The sequence below is a fragment of the Pseudophryne corroboree genome, chromosome 6, assembly GCF_028390025.1.
Source record: "Pseudophryne corroboree isolate aPseCor3 chromosome 6, aPseCor3.hap2, whole genome shotgun sequence".
Taxonomy (NCBI): domain Eukaryota; kingdom Metazoa; phylum Chordata; class Amphibia; order Anura; family Myobatrachidae; genus Pseudophryne; species Pseudophryne corroboree.
The window spans coordinates 435,373,431-435,392,217 of record NC_086449.1 but is presented as its reverse complement, the minus strand read 5'-3'; the positions used below and the strand labels follow the sequence as shown (position 1 = coordinate 435,392,217).

Here is an 18,787-nt window from a genome sequence, read left to right as displayed (position 1 = left end):
ATGCCTTTACTGTGTAATGTATTGTATGTACATTTTGGGGGTATCTAATTAGCCGCAATAATGTGATCCATGATCATGGCTAATGTTTTGCACCTATCTCCGGAAAAATCGGGTTATCCCAGCCTGCGCACTCCTGTTTATCGCACCTATTACAGCAATCGCAAGATAATTCAACTGGCAAAAGCATAGTAAAAAGTAAGGAAATGTGCCTGTACCACCAAAAATGCCAAACTAATATCGGAAATGTCACAACTGAGGGCCTGAGCTGACGGGAGGCAGCCTCAGTTGTAGGGGCTGAGATGTAACGGAACCTGGGAGGTTGTATCAGACCCCTAGACATGTAAGTAACATGTAGAATAACTGCCCGAAGGCGTGACCACGACAACCAGGATAAAAGTCAATGATGTTTATTATGACAAACTCCGTAACACAGCAGCAGTAAAAGGAAACATAAAAGTCAACAGAGGATAAATACAATTCCTGGGTACTACAGGGTGGCAAAGGCCACAGGCACTGGTAGTGTGAGACAGTTCTTATAATCTTCTAGTTGGAAAGTCCTTACCAGGCCTGACTGTAGCAATGGAGAGAACCCAGGATCGTACCAGCTGATGTTCCAGGAAAGGCTGGGCTGCTGAAGGTAAAACGGCTGCTGTGGATACTGGCTGGAACCAGACTGTTGTTGGTACGGAGTGGATACTGGCTGGAACCAGTTAAATAATAAACGAACTTGAGAGCGATGAAATAATAATGAAGTTTGGAGTTTGAGAGCGGTGAAATAATAATACCGGTGGAGAGTGGTAAACTGCAGAAAAGGACACCGGCCCTTTAAGAGAAGCTGTACACTGCTGGAAGCTGGGCTGGAAGCAGGTGATTGTTTGAGAGCGGTGAAATAATAATACCGGTGGAGAGTGGTAAACTGCAGAAAGGACACCGGCCCTTTAAGAGAAGCTGTACACTGCTGGAAGCTGGGCTGGAAGCAGGTGATTGTTGTAGCTGGAAACAGGTGAGTCCAGAATGGATCGGAGAGTCAGGCTACACCGCAGATGGAATGCTGGTGCGGGTCTCTATAGCAGAAGTCTGGAGACAGGAGCTGGAACCTGGAAGACAACCACAGGAGAGAGACAAACTGGAACTAGGTTAGACAACCAAAGCACTGACGCCTTCCTTGCTCAGGCACAGCTTACTTATACCTGCAGCAAGGAAGGGGTTGGCTAGGCAATTATGCAAATCAACAATACAGACAGCAGATTGGTGGAAATGATCAGATGACAAAATCCAAGATGGCTGCGCCCATGCAGACACTTGGAGGGAAGTTTGGTTTGTAATCCATGTGAGAATTGAAGCAGCAATGGCGGCGCCGGCCACAGGAGACAGGAGACGCCAGACTGATGAATGCACATCCAAACCATGCGGGCACAGCGGAGGCCGCGGCTGACGTAATCGCCACTCTGACACTTTGCATGCAGAAACTCAGGGACGGCGGCGGAGGCCGTGGGAGACGCCATGCCAGATGTAATATGGCGTTTACTGTGACCGCGTCTCAGAGAGACAGGAGAGGATGCAGGAATGTAAACATCAGGATAACAGATGGGATCCGGTCCTGGAGCGCTGAGCCAGCCTTAGGAGGCATCTGAAGGGTAAGTAATGGCGTCCAGATACCCGGATCGTGACAGCACCCCCCCCTTTAGGAGTGGCCCCAGGACACTTCTTAGGCTTTAAAGGAAACTTTGCGTGGAAATTTCGGACCAAGGCAGGAGCATGGACGTCTGAGGCATTGGTCCAAGAGCGTTCTTCAGGACCATAGCCCTTCCAGTCAATGAGGTATTGTAACTGACCGTAACGGAAACGTGAGTCCAAAATCTTGGCCACCTCGTACTCGACTCCCCGTTGAGTCTGAACTTTGGGAGCTGGAGGAAGTGCGTAATGAAACCGATTCAGGATCAGCGGTTTCGACAAAGAAACATGAAATGTCCTGGGTATTTTCAAGAAGGATGGTAACTGTAACCTGTAGGCAACAGGATTGATGACTTGTTCAATCTTGAAGGGTCCGATGTAGCGAGGTGCAAATTTCATGCTGGGAACTCTCAACCTCAAATTCTTCGTGGACAGCCACACACGATCACCCACCTTGAGAGCAGGAACCGCTCTACGCTTCCTATCAGCAAACTTCTTATACCTGAATGAGGCTTTAAGCAGGGCTGCGCGGACGTTCCTCCAGTTATTTGAAAACTGACGCAAGGTGACATCCACTGCTGGAACAGAAGTTGCGGGAAGCGGTTGGAATTCTGGGACTTTAGGGTGGAATCCATAATTAATGAAGAATGGTGTAGAAGAAGATGAGGAATGGTATTGATTGTTGTGGCTGAACTCGGCCCAAGGAAGGAGTTGAACCCAGTCATCTTGAGAGGAAGACACATATATACGGAGGAAGGCCTCCAAGTCCTGATTCACCCTCTTGGTTTGACCATTGGTCTGAGGATGGTAAGCCGTGGAAAACTTTAACTTGACTTGGAGGGCTTGACACAAACTTCGCCAAAATTTGGCTACAAATTGTACTCCACGATCCGAGATGATCTCTTCAGGAAGACCGTGAAGTCGGAAGATCTCTTGTATAAACACTTGAGCCAACTTGGAAGCTGACGGAAGACCGGTGAGAGGGATGAAATGTGCCATCTTGGTGAACCGGTCAACTACCACCCAGATGGTATTAAACTTGTTGCAGATAGGTAGATCGGAAACAAAGTCCATCGACAAATGGGTCCAAGGTCGACGGGGAACAGATAATGGAACCAGTTGCCCCACAGGCGACTGGCGGGAGACTTTGTGTTGGGCACACTTTGGGCAGGAGGCAATAAATTCCATAATGTCCTTCTTCAGAGTTGGCCACCAGTAGGACCTAGAAATAAATTCAAGGGTTTTCTGAATGCCTGTATGTCCAGAAAAATGGGAAGCATGGGCCCAATGCATGAGCTTCTTCCTTAGAACTGGCTTAACAAAACTTTTCCCTGGTGGAGGCGTAGAGTCCATCCCTACCGTGGAGAATGCCAACGGATTAATAATAGGATGCTTGTCTGCAGACTCGGACTCATTTTCTTGCTCCCATGAGCGGGAAAGGGCATCGGCCTTACGATTCTGAGAACCCGGACAGAACTGGAGTTTAAAGTCAAACCTAGAGAAGAAAAGTGCCCATCTGGCCTGACGAGGATTCAGACATTGTGCGCCTTTGAGATATAAAAGATTTTTGTGGTCGGTAAGTATGGTGATTAAGTGGGAAGCTCCCTCCAACAGGTATCTCCACTCCTCCAGAGCGAGCTTGATGGCTAGCAACTCCTGATCGCCAATGGCATAGTTGCGCTCAGCTGGGGAGAACTTCCGGGAGAAGAAACTGCAAGGATGTAGATGTCCATCTTTGGCCCTCTGGGATAACACTGCTCCTACTCCAACGGAGGAGGCATCTACCTCTAAGATAAAAGGAGAGTCGGTGTCGGGCTGTTTCAGAACTGGTGCAGAGATGAACCGTTGCTTCAGAAGGTGAAAGGCCTGTGTAGCTTCCTCGGACCACTTGGACGGATTAGCACCTTTCTTGGTTAATGCAGTGATAGGCGCCACAATGGTGGAAAAGTCTCGTATAAATTTTCTATAATAATTGGCGAACCCTAAGAACCTCTGGACCCCTTTGTGGCTTAAGGGTATAGGCCAATTCTGGATTGCTTGGAGTTTCTCAGGATCCATCTCTAGTCCGGAACCGGACACAATGTAACCTAGAAACGGAATGGTTTTAACTTCAAACACACACTTCTCCAATTTACAATAGAGGTGATTGACACGGAGACGGGAAAGAACCTCTTTTACCCAGAAACGATGATCTTCGAGATTATTAGCAAAGATGAGGATGTCGTCTAAATAAACCACGACATGGCGGTACAAGATGTCCCTGAAAATCTCATTCACGAAGTGCTGGAAGACTGCTGGAGCGTTGCTCAATCCGAAGGGCATGACGAGGTACTCATAATGTCCGTCACGGGTGTTAAAGGCGGTCTTCCACTCGTCACCCTCACGGATTCGGATGAGATTGTAGGCACCCCTCAAGTCCAGCTTTGTGAAAATAGTGGCACCACTAACTCTATCAAAGAGCACGGTAATCAGGGGTAAAGGGTATCGGTTCTTGACGGTAATGTCGTTCAGACCTCTGTAGTCGATGCACGGACGCAGACCACCGTCTTTCTTCTTAACGAAGAAGAAGCCTGCGCCGGCTGGAGAAGAAGATGGTCGGATGAAACCCTTCGCCAGGTTCTCTTTGATGTACTCTTCCATGGAGTGTGTCTCAGGCAGAGACAACGGATAAGTTCGGCCTCGCGGTGGAACCTTCCCTGGAATGAGGTCGATTGGGCAGTCCCATTCTCTATGAGGAGGAAGGATATCAGCAGAGGCTTTACTGAACACGTCCGTGAAGTCTTGATATGGAGGAGACGGAACATCAGATGACCTGGGGAAGGAAGAACAAACAGGAAGAACTTTGGCTAAACAAGTCTCAGCACAGGAGGGACCCCATGCCAGTATTTGCGTAGTCGTCCAGTCAATTGATGGGTTGTGGAGACGGAGCCATGGAAGGCCTAAAACCACTGGATGTGTGGCTCTTGGAATCACTAAAAAAGAAATATACTCAGAATGAAGAACTCCCACTCTCAGACGAACTGGAAGAGTCCTTAAGGAAATGACTGCGTCAAAAATCTTGCTGCCATCCACGGCAGTCAAAGAGATGGACGAGGACAGTCTCTCGGTGGGTAGGGACCACCGTTTAACATAAGCTTCGGTTATGAAATTCCCAGCTGCTCCGGAATCAAGGAGGGCAATGACGTTCCTGTAACGTTGAGCAATTTGGAGCGACACTGGGAGGTTACAGTCATGAGGAGATGGAGAGGAGATCATTACTCCTAGCCGGCCCTCTCCTTGGCGAGCTAGGATCTGGAGTTTCCCGGACGTTTGGGACAGGCATTGATAGTGTGCGACGGAGCTGCACAGTAGAGACAGAGAGACTCAGAGAGACGTCTTCGGCGCTCAGCGGGATATAGACGGGAACGACTAATTTGCATAGGCTCATCCTTGGATGGAGATGGTTGACGAGGAGGAGGAGCAGAAGATTTAGGAGTAAATGATCTTCCTCGCTCGGTTGCTCGCTCTCTGAAACGTAGATCAACCTTCGTGCAAAGAGAAATTAGCTCATCCAACTTAGAGGGCAAGTCTCTGGTAGCTAACTCATCCTTGATGCGTTCTGATAAGCCATGCCAGAATGCAGCATACAGGGCCTCGTCGTTCCATGCCAGTTCGGATGCCAGGATTTTAAACTGTATAAGATACTGTCCCACAGTACGTGTTCCCTGGCGTAAACGGAGAATCTCAGATGAAGCAGATATTATCCGGCCTGGCTCGTCGAAGATGCGCCTGAATGTAGCTACAAAGTCAGTATAGGAGGATAGCAGGGGATCAGACTTCTCACATAAAGGTGATGCCCAGTCAAGGGCTGAGCCACTGAGAAGGGAGATGATATAGGCAATTTTGGTACGGTCACTGAAGAAATTGCCAGGTAGAAGCTCAAAGTGGATTTCACATTGATTGAGAAATCCCCTGCAGAACCTTGGAGATCCATCAAATTTTGCTGGCATTGGAAGATGAAGATGTGGACTGGAAATGGATAAGGTGGGTGGGGTTACAGCTGGTGTCACTGTAGTGGACGCACCGGACGTGCCAGGTCCACGGAGGGTCGTTTGAATCCCATCCAGCCGTGTAGAGAGATCCTGGAGACAGCGGATGATGTGGCCCTGTGCAGCCTCCTGATGTTCAAGTCGGGCTGCCAGTTCTTGCATCGGCCTGGCCGCTTGATCCTGGTCTCCGGCTGGATTCATTAGGTCAGTGCTTACTGTCACAACTGAGGGCCTGAGCTGACGGGAGGCAGCCTCAGTTGTAGGGGCTGAGATGTAACGGAACCTGGGAGGTTGTATCAGACCCCTAGACATGTAAGTAACATGTAGAATAACTGCCCGAAGGCGTGACCACGACAACCAGGATAAAAGTCAATGATGTTTATTATGACAAAATCCGTAACACAGCAGCAGTAAAAGGAAACATAAAAGTCAACAGAGGATAAATACAATTCCTGGGTACTACAGGGTGGCAAGGGCCACAGGCACTGGTAGTGTGAGACAGTTCTTATAATCTTCTAGTTGGAAAGTCCTTACCAGGCCTGACTGTAGCAATGGAGAGAACCCAGGATCGTACCAGCTGATGTTCCAGGAAAGGCTGGGCTGCTGAAGGTAAAACGGCTGCTGTGGATACTGGCTGGAACCAGACTGTTGTTGGTACGGAGTGGATACTGGCTGGAACCAGTTTAATAATAAACGAACTTGAGAGCGATGAAATAATAATGAAGTTTGGAGTTTGAGAGCGGTGAAATAATAATACCGGTGGAGAGTGGTAAACTGCAGAAAAGGACACCGGCCCTTTAAGAGAAGCTGTACACTGCTGGAAGCTGGGCTGGAAGCAGGTGATTGTTTGAGAGCGGTGAAATAATACCGGTGGAGAGTGGTAAACTGCAGAAAGGACACCGGCCCTTTAAGAGAAGCTGTACACTGCTGGAAGCTGGGCTGGAAGCAGGTGATTGTTGTAGCTGGAAACAGGTGAGCCCAGAATGGATCGGAGAGTCAGGCTACACCGCAGATGGAATGCTGGTGCGGGTCTCTATAGCAGAAGTCTGGAGACAGGAGCTGGAACCTGGAAGACAACCACAGGAGAGAGACAAACTGGAACTAGGTTAGACAACCAAAGCACTGACGCCTTCCTTGCTCAGGCACAGCTTACTTATACCTGCAGCAAGGAAGGGGTTGGCTAGGCAATTATGCAAATTAACAATACAGACAGCAGATTGGTGGAAATGATCAGATGACAAAATCCAAGATGGCTGCGCCCATGCAGACACTTGGAGGGAAGTTTGGTTTGTAATCCATGTGAGAATTGAAGCAGCAATGGCGGCGCCGGCCACAGGAGACAGGAGATGCCAGACTGATGAATGCACATCCAAACCACGCGGGCACAGCGGAGGCCGCGGCTGACGTAATCGCCACTCTGACACTTTGCATGCAGAAACTCAGGGACGGCGGCGGAGGCCGCGGGAGACGCCATGCCAGATGTAATATGGCGTTTACTGTGACCGCGTCTCAGAGAGACAGGAGAGGATGCAGGAATGTAAACATCAGGATAACAGATGGGATCCGGTCCTGGAGCGCTGAGCCAGCCTTAGGAGGCATCTGAAGGGTAAGTAATGGCGTCCAGATACCCGGATCTTGACAGGAAAACATTGTAGAACTCTATTAGAGGCCATAATATAACAAATTGGTGTCATTAAATCGGGTCAAATGGCTTTACAGTATATGTTTGGGTTTTTTTAAATGCTGAAAAATGATAAAAATCTTTTTTTTTCAAAAAAATAAGTGCTCCCATTAAATTTGGGGTACATAAAAATGGATATAAGTATATATTTGGGTTATTTTAGGGGAGTAAACAGTGGAAACAGACCAATTAGTGCTATCTGCAAGCCTAAAACACTTGTCCCACTCATAAAAAACCCCAATATAGTATTCCTGCCCCATACCTTGTACCTTGGGTTGCCACCTCATCCCTTTAATTGTGGACACATTAATTACACAGGTTCTGTGGCGGATTAAAACCAGGTGAAATGGAGTCCTGAAGTCAGCCAGCCACAGAACCTGTGTAATTAATGTGTCCACAATTAAAGGGATGAGGTGGCAATCCTACTTGTACCCTAATTTCCATCATTTTTTTCTTTTCTTGACCCCAAAAATGAAATTTTTTAGTGGCTGTTCGAAAATCTAAAAAAATTACTAAGTACCTAATTAGTCATTAGGGGGTGTCCAGGGGTTCTGAACCAAATCCTGACTTTTTAAGCTTAAAATAGGGATTTTGCACTACTTTTCCCCAGCTCTGAGATGGTGAACAGAAATCCGCGATAAACCCTATGGAGACTAATCGGCGATAACTTATTGCCGCTAATAGGATACCAAATTATTGCATTTGCAATAATTTATCACAAAACCACAACATCATGGTTAATTGTATACCCCCTTTGTGCATTGTGTTTTTACTTTAACAATAAAGAGAAAAAGAAAGAATACCTGGGCGCTGACAAACAAAAGTTCTGGAATATTTTATATTACAAATCTGATCAAGGGCTGCTGCTTCACTTAAGAGGTCACTGCTAACCTCAAAAAATCTAAATAGTATATACCAAAAAAATGAAGCGCTGTCCAGATCAGTGCATGTTTAAAACATAAAAAACATTTAATAGACATTACACACAAAACATTAATCACACGGCCGGTGTTTAAAATTAATTAAAATGACATAAGATTAAATAGATCCTTATGGCCACTCCTGAATCAATTAGCTTACTTAGTGCACTAATAGTTAGTAGCATATAGCAGCATTTAGCAGACAGTTCATAGCATTTGCCAAATAAAAATGAATAAGCTTGAGGATGTTAAAAGTTCCAAGCATATAGATTCATTAAGATGCAGCTTGTTAGTAGCAGAAATTGTAAGTATTGATAGTCTCTGCACACTCTCTTTGCAGAGATAGCAATTATACTCAACAGTCCAGCGTGGTCACGCTATATAATTATACCAGCTCAACGTGTCTTCAGACCAGGAATCTGTATACTGGGTGATGTCTCAGCCGTAGATAGTACTCCTCTCTACGCGTTTCTCCGCCTATGTGCAAATCGGCGGCTTCCTCAAGAGAATCGACGATTCTCTTGAGGAAGCCGCCGATTTGCACATAGGCGGAGAAACGCGTAGAGAGGAGTGCTATCTATGGCTGAGACTCATTGTGATCCAACATTAATACGTGAGGACCGAATTGAGAGCAATTAGGAGTGAGACATCACCCAGTATACAGATTCCTGGTCTGAAGACACGTTGAGCTGGTATAATTATTGTCCCGATCCATGCAGTTTCTCCTCCATGCCTGGGGTGGCGCTCTCTGCTCTGGTGCTCAGCACTCTGCTCTGTATCTGCACTTGATTATTAGCTGTTACCACAGCTGTGAGCAGCACCTGAACTCACTACTTAGGCCAGCCACACAGGCTCCCTGTTGCCAGTTCATCGTGTCAAGGTTGTCTCAATTCCTGGTCCTGGTTATGCTGGTATCTACTGCTAAATTATCCATAGAACTGCCAGGTTCTACCACAGTGCTATCCTGTGATCCAGCTACAGTGCAATCCTGTTATCCTGCTACAGTGCATATTCTACCACAGTGCTATCCTGTGATCCAGCTACAGTGCAATCCTGTTATCCTGCTACAGTGCATACTCTACCACAGTGCTATCCTGTGATCCAGCTACAGTGCAATCCTGTTATCCTGCTTCAGTGCATACTCTACCACAGTGCTATCCTGTGATCCAGCTACAGTGCAATCCTGTTATCCTGCTACAGTGCATACTCTACCACGGTGCTATCCTGTGATCCTGCTACAGTGCAATCCGGTTATCCTGCTACGTTGCATACTCTACCACAGTGCTATCCTGTTATCCTGCTACAGTACAATCCTGTTATCCTGGTATGTTGCACACTCTACCACAGTGCTATCCTGTGATCCAGCTACAGTGCAATCCTGTTATCCTGCTACAGTGCATACTCTACCACAGTGCTATCCTGTGATCCTGCTACAGTGCAATCGTGTTATCCTGGTATGTTACATACTCTACCACAGTGCAATCCTGCATTCCCTGTTCAAGTGCATCCTGCTATGGTGCAATGGCCCTCATTCCGAGTTGTTCGCTCGTTCTTTTTCATCGCATCGCAGCGATTTTCTGCAAACTGCGCATGCGCAATGTTCGCACTGCGACTGCGCCAAGTAAATTTGCTAAGAAGTTTGGTATTTTACTCATGGCATTACGAGGTTTTTTCTTCGTTCTGGTGATCGTTGTGTGATTGACAGGAAGTGGGTGTTTCTGGGCGGAAACTAGCCGTTTTATGGGAGTGTGTGAAAAAACGCTGCCGTTTCTGGGAAAAACGCGGGAGTGGCTGGAGAAACGGGGCAGTGTCTGGGCGAACGCTGGGTGTGTTTGTGACATCAAACCAGGAACAAAACTGACTGAACTGATCGCAGTGGCAGAGTAAGTGTCGAGCTACTCAGAAACTGCTTAGAAATTTCTATTTGCAATTTTGAGAATCTTTTGTTTGCAATTTTGCTAAGCTAAGATTCACTCCTGGTAGGCGGCGGCTTAGCGTGTGCAATGCTGCTAAAAGCAGCTTGCGAGCGAACAACTCGGAATGAAGGCCAATATCCGCTATTGAACAATCCTATTGCAAAGTGCCTTCACAGTCCACAATGTCTCTAGTATTTCCACAGTCTACACCGTTTTCATGTACTCACAGTCTCCTGGCATCCTCAGTTCTCCTCAGTTCTCCTCAGTTCTCCCTTTCATTTTGTGTTCTCTAGTTATTCCTGGTTTATATTTATTGTTTACAGTTGTACACTGCTTTAATAAACTTACTATTGTACCGTGAACATCAGTCCCTGCTAATATGTTCTCACAATGGGAAATCCAAATGGATTCTGACAGTATGAACTGGCCGAAAACAAATAGCAGGGGAGATAATTACAGTCTGCCTGAGGGAGTTTTCTCACAGCTCGTTAACCCCTCAGCTCCCGAAACATCACCTTCTTTAGATTCCTTATGACTGGGGATTTTAAAGGAAAAGTTAGACTAGCTACAGACTTTAGTATCCAGTATTCTATGCATTCTACCTGAATTCCTGGGGAGACTGGTGGAACCCAGTAAAATAGCTCCAGAAAAGTAGTTTTCTTCTGACCCATGGACTAGGCATGCTAGGGGCACCTCTCCTCCACAGACAAGAGGCAGGTTCCAAAGTTTCCCTCGACCTAGCCTCTCAGAAACAGAGCGCCAGCATCACAGAGACAAACTTTGCCTGTATTGTGGGGGTCAAGGACATTTTATTCTAACTTGTCCCATTCGAAAACCAAGAAATGAGGGCAGAGTGCATCTCCAATCTTTAAATACCATCTGTCACAAAACTGGTCTTCCACCTAAAGTTTCCGAGCCTGTTGCCCCAGGAGGAGTTTCCGAGCCTGTCGCCCCAGGAGGGGGTTCTTCAGAGTATCCAGCCCCAGGAGGGGGTTCTTCAGAGTGTCCAGCCCCAGGAGGGGGTTCTACAGAGTGTCCAGCCCCAAGAGGGGGTTCTTCAGAATGTCCAGCCCCAAGAGGGGTTTCAGAGCGTCCTGCCCCAGTGAGGGGTTCAGAGTGTCCAGCCCCAGTGAGGGGTTCAGAGTGTCCAGCCCCAGTGAGGGGTTCAGAGTGTCCAGCCCCAGTGAGGGGTTCAGAGCGTCCAGCCCCAGGAGGGGGTTCTTCAGAGTGTCCAGCCGCAGGAGGGGGTTCTTCAGAGTGTCCAGCCCCAGGAGGGGGTTCTTCAGAGTGTCCAGCCCCAGGAGGGGGTTCTTCAGAGTGTCCAGCCCCAGGAGGGGGTTCTTCAGAGTGTCCAGCCCCAGTGAGGGGTTCAGAGTGCCCATCCCGAGAGTCTACAGAGTGCTGCTCAGCCCGAGAGTCTACAGAGTGCTGCCCAGCCCGAGAGTCTACAGAGTGCTGCCCAGCCCGAGAGTCTACAGAGAGTGCTGCCCAGCCAGAGAGTCTACAGAGAGCGCTGCCCAGCCAGAGAGTCTACAGAGCGCTGCCCAGCCAGAGAGTCTTCAGAACGCTGCCCAGCCAGAGAGTCTTCAGAGCACTGCCCAGCCAGAGAGTCTTCAGAGCGCTGCCCTGCCAGAGAGTCTTCAGAGCGCTGCCCAGCCAGAGAGTCTTCAGAGCGCTGCCTAGCCAGAGAGTCTTCAGAGCGCTGCCCAGCCAGAGAGTCTTCAGAGCGCTGCCCAGCCAGAGAGTCTTCAGAGCGCTGCCCAGCCAGAGAGTCTTCAGAGCGCTGCCCAGCCAGAGAGTCTTCAGAGCGCTGCCCAGCCAGAGAGTCTTCAGAGCGCTGCCCAGCCCCGTGAAGAGGGGTATCTTGCCTCAGCCCAGCCCTGTGAAGAGGGGGCTCTTGCCTCAGCCCAGCCCCGTGAAGAGGGGGCTCTTGCCTCAGCCCAGTCCCGTGAAGAGGGGGCTCTTGCCTCAGCCCAGCCCCGTGAAGAGGGGGCTCTTGCCTCAGCCCAGCCCCGGGGGCTCTTGCCTCAGCCCAGCCCCGTGAAGAGGGGGCTCTTGCCTCAGCCCAGCCCCGTGAAGAGGGGGCTCTTGCCTCAGCCCAGCCCCGTGAAGAGGGGGCTCTTGCCTCAGCCCAGCCCCATGAAGAGGGGGCTCTTGCCTCAGCCCAGCCCCGTGAAGAGGGGGCTCCTGCCTCAGCCCAGCCCCGTGAAGAGGGGGCTCCTGCCTCAGCCCAGCCCCATGAAGAGGGGGCTCCTGCCTCAGCCCAGCCCCGTGAAGAGGGGGCCCTGCCTCAGTCCAGCCCCATGAAGAGGGGGCTCCTGCCTTAGCCCAGCCCCGTGAAGAGGGGGCTCCTGCCTTAGCCCAGCCCCATGAAGAGGGGGCTCCTGCCTTAGTCCAGGCCCGTGAAGAGAGGGCTCTTGCCTCAGCCCAGCCCCGTGAAGAGGGGGCTCTTGCCTCAGCCCAGCCCCGTGAAGAGGGGGCTCCTGCCTCAACCCAGCCCCGTGAAGAGGGGGCTCCTGCCTCAGTCCAGCCCCGTGAAGAGGGGGCTCCTGCCTTAGCCCAGCCCCGTGAAGAGGGGGCTCCTGCCTTAGCCCAGCCCCGTGAAGAGGGGGCTCCTGCCTTAGCCCAGCCCCATGAAGAGGGGGCTCCTGCCTTAGCCAAGCCCAGTGAAGAAAGGGCTCCTGCCTTAATTCAGCCCCAGGAGGGGAGCATTATGACAATCTCCGAAGAAGAATCTAGCACTCCCGTTTCTCACAACACAGGCCATATATCTAGGCACGTAGGCACTGCTGTAGTCCTGGGTTCCAATCCTACTACTAACTTGTTGGCTCGCGATTTGGGTACAACTCAGTCTCACAGCACTTCCAGGAAGGACCAAATCCAGAAAGTGCCATACAAATCTCTAGTCAACGTTCGGTTAGGATCATCATGTATTCCCGCCCAGTTTCCTGAAAGTCTGTCCCCTCCTCAGTGTCCTGATGCTCCATTTTTCATTCCATCTCCAGTGTTTCCAGAAAATCAAGTTTCCACTTCACATAAATCATCCAACGCTCCATCTTTGGATTACTTTGATGGAGATTTAATGCAATACTTCGCACTAGTTAGCTGATATTTTTCCATGATGGAGACAGACCCTTCCCTCGGAATTAATCCATCCAACATAGTATAATTTTTATTCCTGACCTTCAGAGGAGAAGCCTTGGAATGGGCTAGTCCACTAATTGAAACCAATGACCCAGTTCTTCTCAATCTTGTGGCCTTCAGTGCGGTGGTAATTAAGAAATTCAATTTATGCTCTTATCAGTCTTCAGTCTCAATTGAGGTTCCTGCCCAGCCGGGGCCATCTAAGGTTCCTATCTATCTTGGTTCATCCGAGAATCCTGTTGCCAACTCAGAGACTCCAGCAATCAGCTTACTTGTTGGTTTTCTTCAGATTCAGTCTACTGTTCCTGCTGGGAAATCTACAAAAAGGAGAAAGAAGAAAAAGGGAAAGTCTAAGTTGAAAGCCTCTGTTGGACTTCCTTGGCAGCATGAGGATACCCTGATATGCCCTCTACCTTTTGATTCAGACTCTGACATGTGTAGAGCGTCTGGAATCCACTCCTTAGGGAGGGGGTACTGTCACGATCCATGCAGTTTCTCCTCCATGCCTGGGGTGGCGCTCTCTGCTCTGGTGCTCAGCACTCTGCTCTGTATCTGCAGCTTGATTATTAGCTGATACCACAGCTGTGAGCAGCACCTGAACTCACTACTTAGGCCAGCCACACAGGCTCCCTGTTGCCAGTTCATCGTGTCAAGGTTGTCTCAGTTCCTGGTCCTGGTTATGCTGGTATCTACTGCTAAATTATCCATAGAACTGCCAGGTTCTACCACAGTGCTATCCTGTGATCCAGCTACAGTGCAATCCTGTTATCCTGCTACAGTGCATATTCTACCACAGTGCTATCCTGTGATCCAGCTACAGTGCAATCCTGTTATCCTGCTACAGTGCATACTCTACCACAGCGCTATCCTGTGATCCAGCTACAGTGCAATCCTGTTATCCTGCTACAGTGCATACTCTACCACGGTGCTATCCTGTGATCCTGCTACAGTGCAATCCTGTTATCCTGCTACATTGCATACTCTACCACAGTGCTATCCTGTGATCCTGCTACAGTACAATCCTGTTATCCTGGTATGTTGCACACTCTACCACAGTGCTATCCTGTGACCCATACAGTGCAATCCTGTTATCCTGCTACAGTGCATACTCTACCACAGTGCTATCCTGTGATCCTGCTACAGTGCAATCGTGTTATCCTGGTATGTTACATACTCTACCACAGTGCAATCCTGCAACCCTGCATTCCCTGTTCAAGTGCATCCTGCTATGGTGCAATATCCGCTACTGAACAATCCTATTGCAAAGTGCCTTCACAGTCCACAGTGTCTCTAGTATTTCCACAGTCTACACCGTTTTCATGTAATCACAGTCTCCTGGCATCCCGTGTAATCACAGTCTCCTGGCATCCCATGTCCCCTCAGTTCTCCCTTTCATTTTGTGTTCTCTAGTTATTCCTGGTTTATATTTATTGTTTACAGCTGTACACTGCTTTAATAAACTTGCTATTGTACCGTGAACATCAGTCCCTGCTAATATGTTCTCACAATGGGAAATCCAAACGGATTCTGACAATTATATATCGTGGCCACGCTGGACTGTTGAGTATAATTGCTATCTCTGCAAAGAGAGTGTGCAGAGACTATCAATACTTACAATTTCTGCTACTAACAAGCTGCATCTTAATGAATCTATATGCTTTGAACTTTTAACATACTCAAGCTTATTCATTTTTACTTTAACAGTAGTATTATTATTATTATTATTATTATTATTATTATTGTTATTGTTATTATTGCTCTTTCTCTAGAATGACTCATAGTACTTTACATTTGTAGGAAAGATACAATATTACAAAGGGTGTGAATTATAGGGTCGACCACAATTAGGTCGACGGTCATTAGGTCGACCACTATTGCCCGACAGTGACTAGCTCAACACCTGAAACAGGTCGACATGACCATTAGATCAACATGAACAAGGTTGACATAGAAAGGTTTTTTTTTTACATGGTGATGTTTTCTTTGTAAAGTGACCGGGAACCCCAATTAGTGCACCATGTCCCCTTGCATGGCTCGCTTCGCTCGCAGGTTGCTGTTCCCAATCATAGTCCACGTGGATCGTAAAGTGTGAAAAAGTAAAAAAAATGGAAAAAAGTGAAATACTCATGTCGACCTTTTTCTTTGTTGACCTAGTACATGTCGACCTAGTGACCATGTCGACCTATAGACCACGTCGACCTAATGCATGTCAACCGATATTGGTTGACCTAATGACTGTTGACCTAAGTGTGGTGGACCTAAATGGATCAAACAAGTAGCAATTTGCTCCTGTAACAAGCCATAGTGCGTTTGCACCATTTGTATTGCATTTTTATTTTTTTGCATGCATGCAGGGAAATAAATGATTGCTTTTGCATGGGAATGTAGTGAAAAATACTGGCCAGCTTTGGGGGTAATTCCAAGTTGATCGCAGCAAGAATTTTGTTAGCAGTTGGGCAAAACCATGGCCCTCATTCCGAGTCGTTCGCTCGGTATTTTTCTTCGCATCGCAGCGTTTTTCTGCTTAGTACGCATGCGCAATGTTCGCACTGCGACTGCGCCAAGTAATTTTGCTATGAAGATAGTATTTTTACTCACGGCTTTTTCTTCGCTCCGGCGATCGTAGTGTGATTGACAGGAAATGGGTGTTACTGGGCGGAAACACGGCGTTTTATGGGCGTGTGGATAAAAACGCTACCGTTTCCGGAAAAAACGCGGGAGTGGCTGGAGAAACGGAGGAGTGTCTGGCCGAACGCTGGGTGTGTTTGTGACGTCAAACCAGGAACGACAAGCACTGAACTGATCGCAGATGCCGAGTAAGGTTGAAGCTACTCAGAAACTGCTAAGTAGTTTGTAATCGCAATATTGCGAATACATCGTTCGCAATTTTAAGAAGCTAAGATTCACTCCCAGTAGGCGGCGGCTTAGCGTGTGTAACTCTGCTAAAATCGCCTTGCGGGCGAACAACTCGGAATGAGGGCCAATGTGCACTGCAGGGGAGGCAGATTTAACATGTGCAGAGAGAGTTAGATTTGGGTGTGGTGTGTTCAATCTGCAATCTAATTTGCAGTGTAAAAATAAAGCAGCCAGTATTTACCCTGCACAGAAACAAAATAACCCACCCAAATCTAACTCTTTCTGCACATGTTATAACTGCCTCCCCTGCAGTGCACATGGATATGCCCAACTGCTAACAAAATTCCTGCGGTGATCAACTTGGAATTACCCCCTTTGTATTCAAAGTGACATTTAGAATTAAGCTAAAATACACCTCTTCTCGCCCTTAAATCTCCCGCGTTTGAAATCTACCCCCCCCATTTCCCCCACAAGGCAGCATGGTTTTGCCTAGGTGCATTTTGCTCCTTTATTTATTCTGCTTTTGGATTTGTGCATAGTTCTGAATCAGGCCCAATATATCTTGGGTGCATTACAAAGATTGCAATGGGTGGGATAATCAATACATGGACATATGATTACACTGTCGGGAGATACAAAATACAGTATATGAACAACAAGATACTGTACACAACAAAATAATCTTTTCTATGGATTCTTCATCTTGCCCATAAAATTACCAGCTGAGGTTGACGTCTCAGGCGTACCACATAGGTTACAATAGGACAGATAAGAAATACCTGGAAATATGATTGCATATTGGGGAAATAAGCTGTAACAAATACAGAATCATCAGTTCCACAGACCGTTCATCTCACCGACAATAATACCAGGCGGGCAGTTGCCTCAATCACACTGGATAGGTTACAACATCATAGGTTTTCAATGAAATTAGAACAATTCATAATTTTTTTTGTTTTCTCTCTTAGGAAAAAGCTGTAAAGAATGTCCTAAGGGTTTTTATGGAGATGTAAAAGAAGAGGAACAGTGTTTACCCTGTCAGTGCAATAACAACATTAATGTATCAGATCCTGAATCATGCGATAAAGTCACAGGGGAGTGTTTAAAATGTTCGAATAACACATATGGAATGAACTGTGAATCCTGTCTACCAGGTTTCTTTGGATCTGGACGTCTTCAGAATTGTTCAAGTAAGCAGAAAATTACTATTAAAGTGGCATTATTCTCTTAGGCACACTAATCCCACATTTAAGAGCTTACAGATATGATCCATGTAATGTATTTATGCAAACAAACGTACAAAAAGGCTTTCTGTACTTCAATGACAATGCCTTCTGCAAGCACCAGGTAATACTAATCATACCACCTAAAGCACCACATTGTTCTTGTCTTTCCAGACAAGACCTTCTGCTGGTACGTACATTACAAATTCCCGCCCCCCAACTATTCTTTCATAATGAAGGCAGAAGTACTTTACTTTCTTTTTAGAAAATTATTTAGAAGGGAGGAAGCTGTGAGGAATAAGACGTGAAGACATATAAGAAGACTCTTTGTTAGGTGGACTTTTGTTAATGAAATTATCTTTACATTTATTATTAATATTGAATAATAAGGGTGGGAATAGAGATCTTTCAAGGAAAGAATAAACTCTAAAGGTAAGTATAGTTAATCTATGGCTGCTAATCTGTGTCTAGTTTGACACAAGTCACAAATATATATCTTTTGCTATAAATATCGATTTGTAAGGCTGCGTACGGTAAAAATATTCAATATCTAATGTTCCAGGAAAAAAGTCGTGTCTGTATTTTTTAGCCTAAATATATTTTATAGTGTTGTAGACCATAACCACTTAACTGATGATTTTTTTTTCTCCAAAAACTGCTCCGAAAATGTCAGGGTATTTTTAATGATTGAATAAGGTGAAGAACATGTATTTAAACTTGTTAATATTAATATATATATATAGAATGAAGCAGCCCGGCACTCCCTGAATATATTCAATAGCCGGCCCAGGTGCCCTCCGGGGTTTTGTAGCAATACGTTGAAAGAAATCGGCGGCACTCCAGGACTTCCAAATAGTAAAATGTGTATTTAAGACATCACAAAATACAACATGTGACCGACGTTTCGGGGCCCTTTTTTTAAAAAAGGGGCTACGGGCCCCGAAACGTTGGTCACATGTTGTATTTTGTGATGTCTTAAATACACATTTTACTATTTGGAAGTCCTGGAGTGCCGTCGATTTCTTTCAACATATATATATATATGTATATATATATATATTTGTAAAAACAAAAAAAATTCCCCCAAAACATTCGTAACATCGGCCATCACCATCAGAACATCCCGACCATTGAAAACATTGCAGCTTTCATTTTAAAAGGCAGAGGGACCTTCTGGTCCCACTGAGAGCGGCAGCAGAAGAAAGTTTCTCTTGCCTGCAGCTGCACACGCTGTCTATCTGACTGGTCGCAACCTGTGTGACCAGGTCAGGTAAAGCACTTGCTGGTGTGGTCGCATCTGATATTATAGCCATAGCACATTTTCTCTCCTGTCAGTTACTCTCTC

The 18,787-nt window shown here is 47.0% G+C and overlaps 1 protein-coding gene across 1 annotated transcript in view; it reads left to right on the top strand.

Annotated features, from left to right (window-relative positions):
* LAMB4 (laminin subunit beta 4) overlaps positions 1-18,787 on the top strand; it is a 260,547-nt gene that overhangs the window by 147,907 nt on the left and 93,853 nt on the right. Inside the window, exon 22 of the mRNA XM_063929992.1 lies at positions 17,188-17,409. Within this exon, the coding sequence (XP_063786062.1) occupies positions 17,188-17,409 (222 nt within the window). The remainder of the gene's footprint in view (positions 1-17,187; positions 17,410-18,787) is intronic.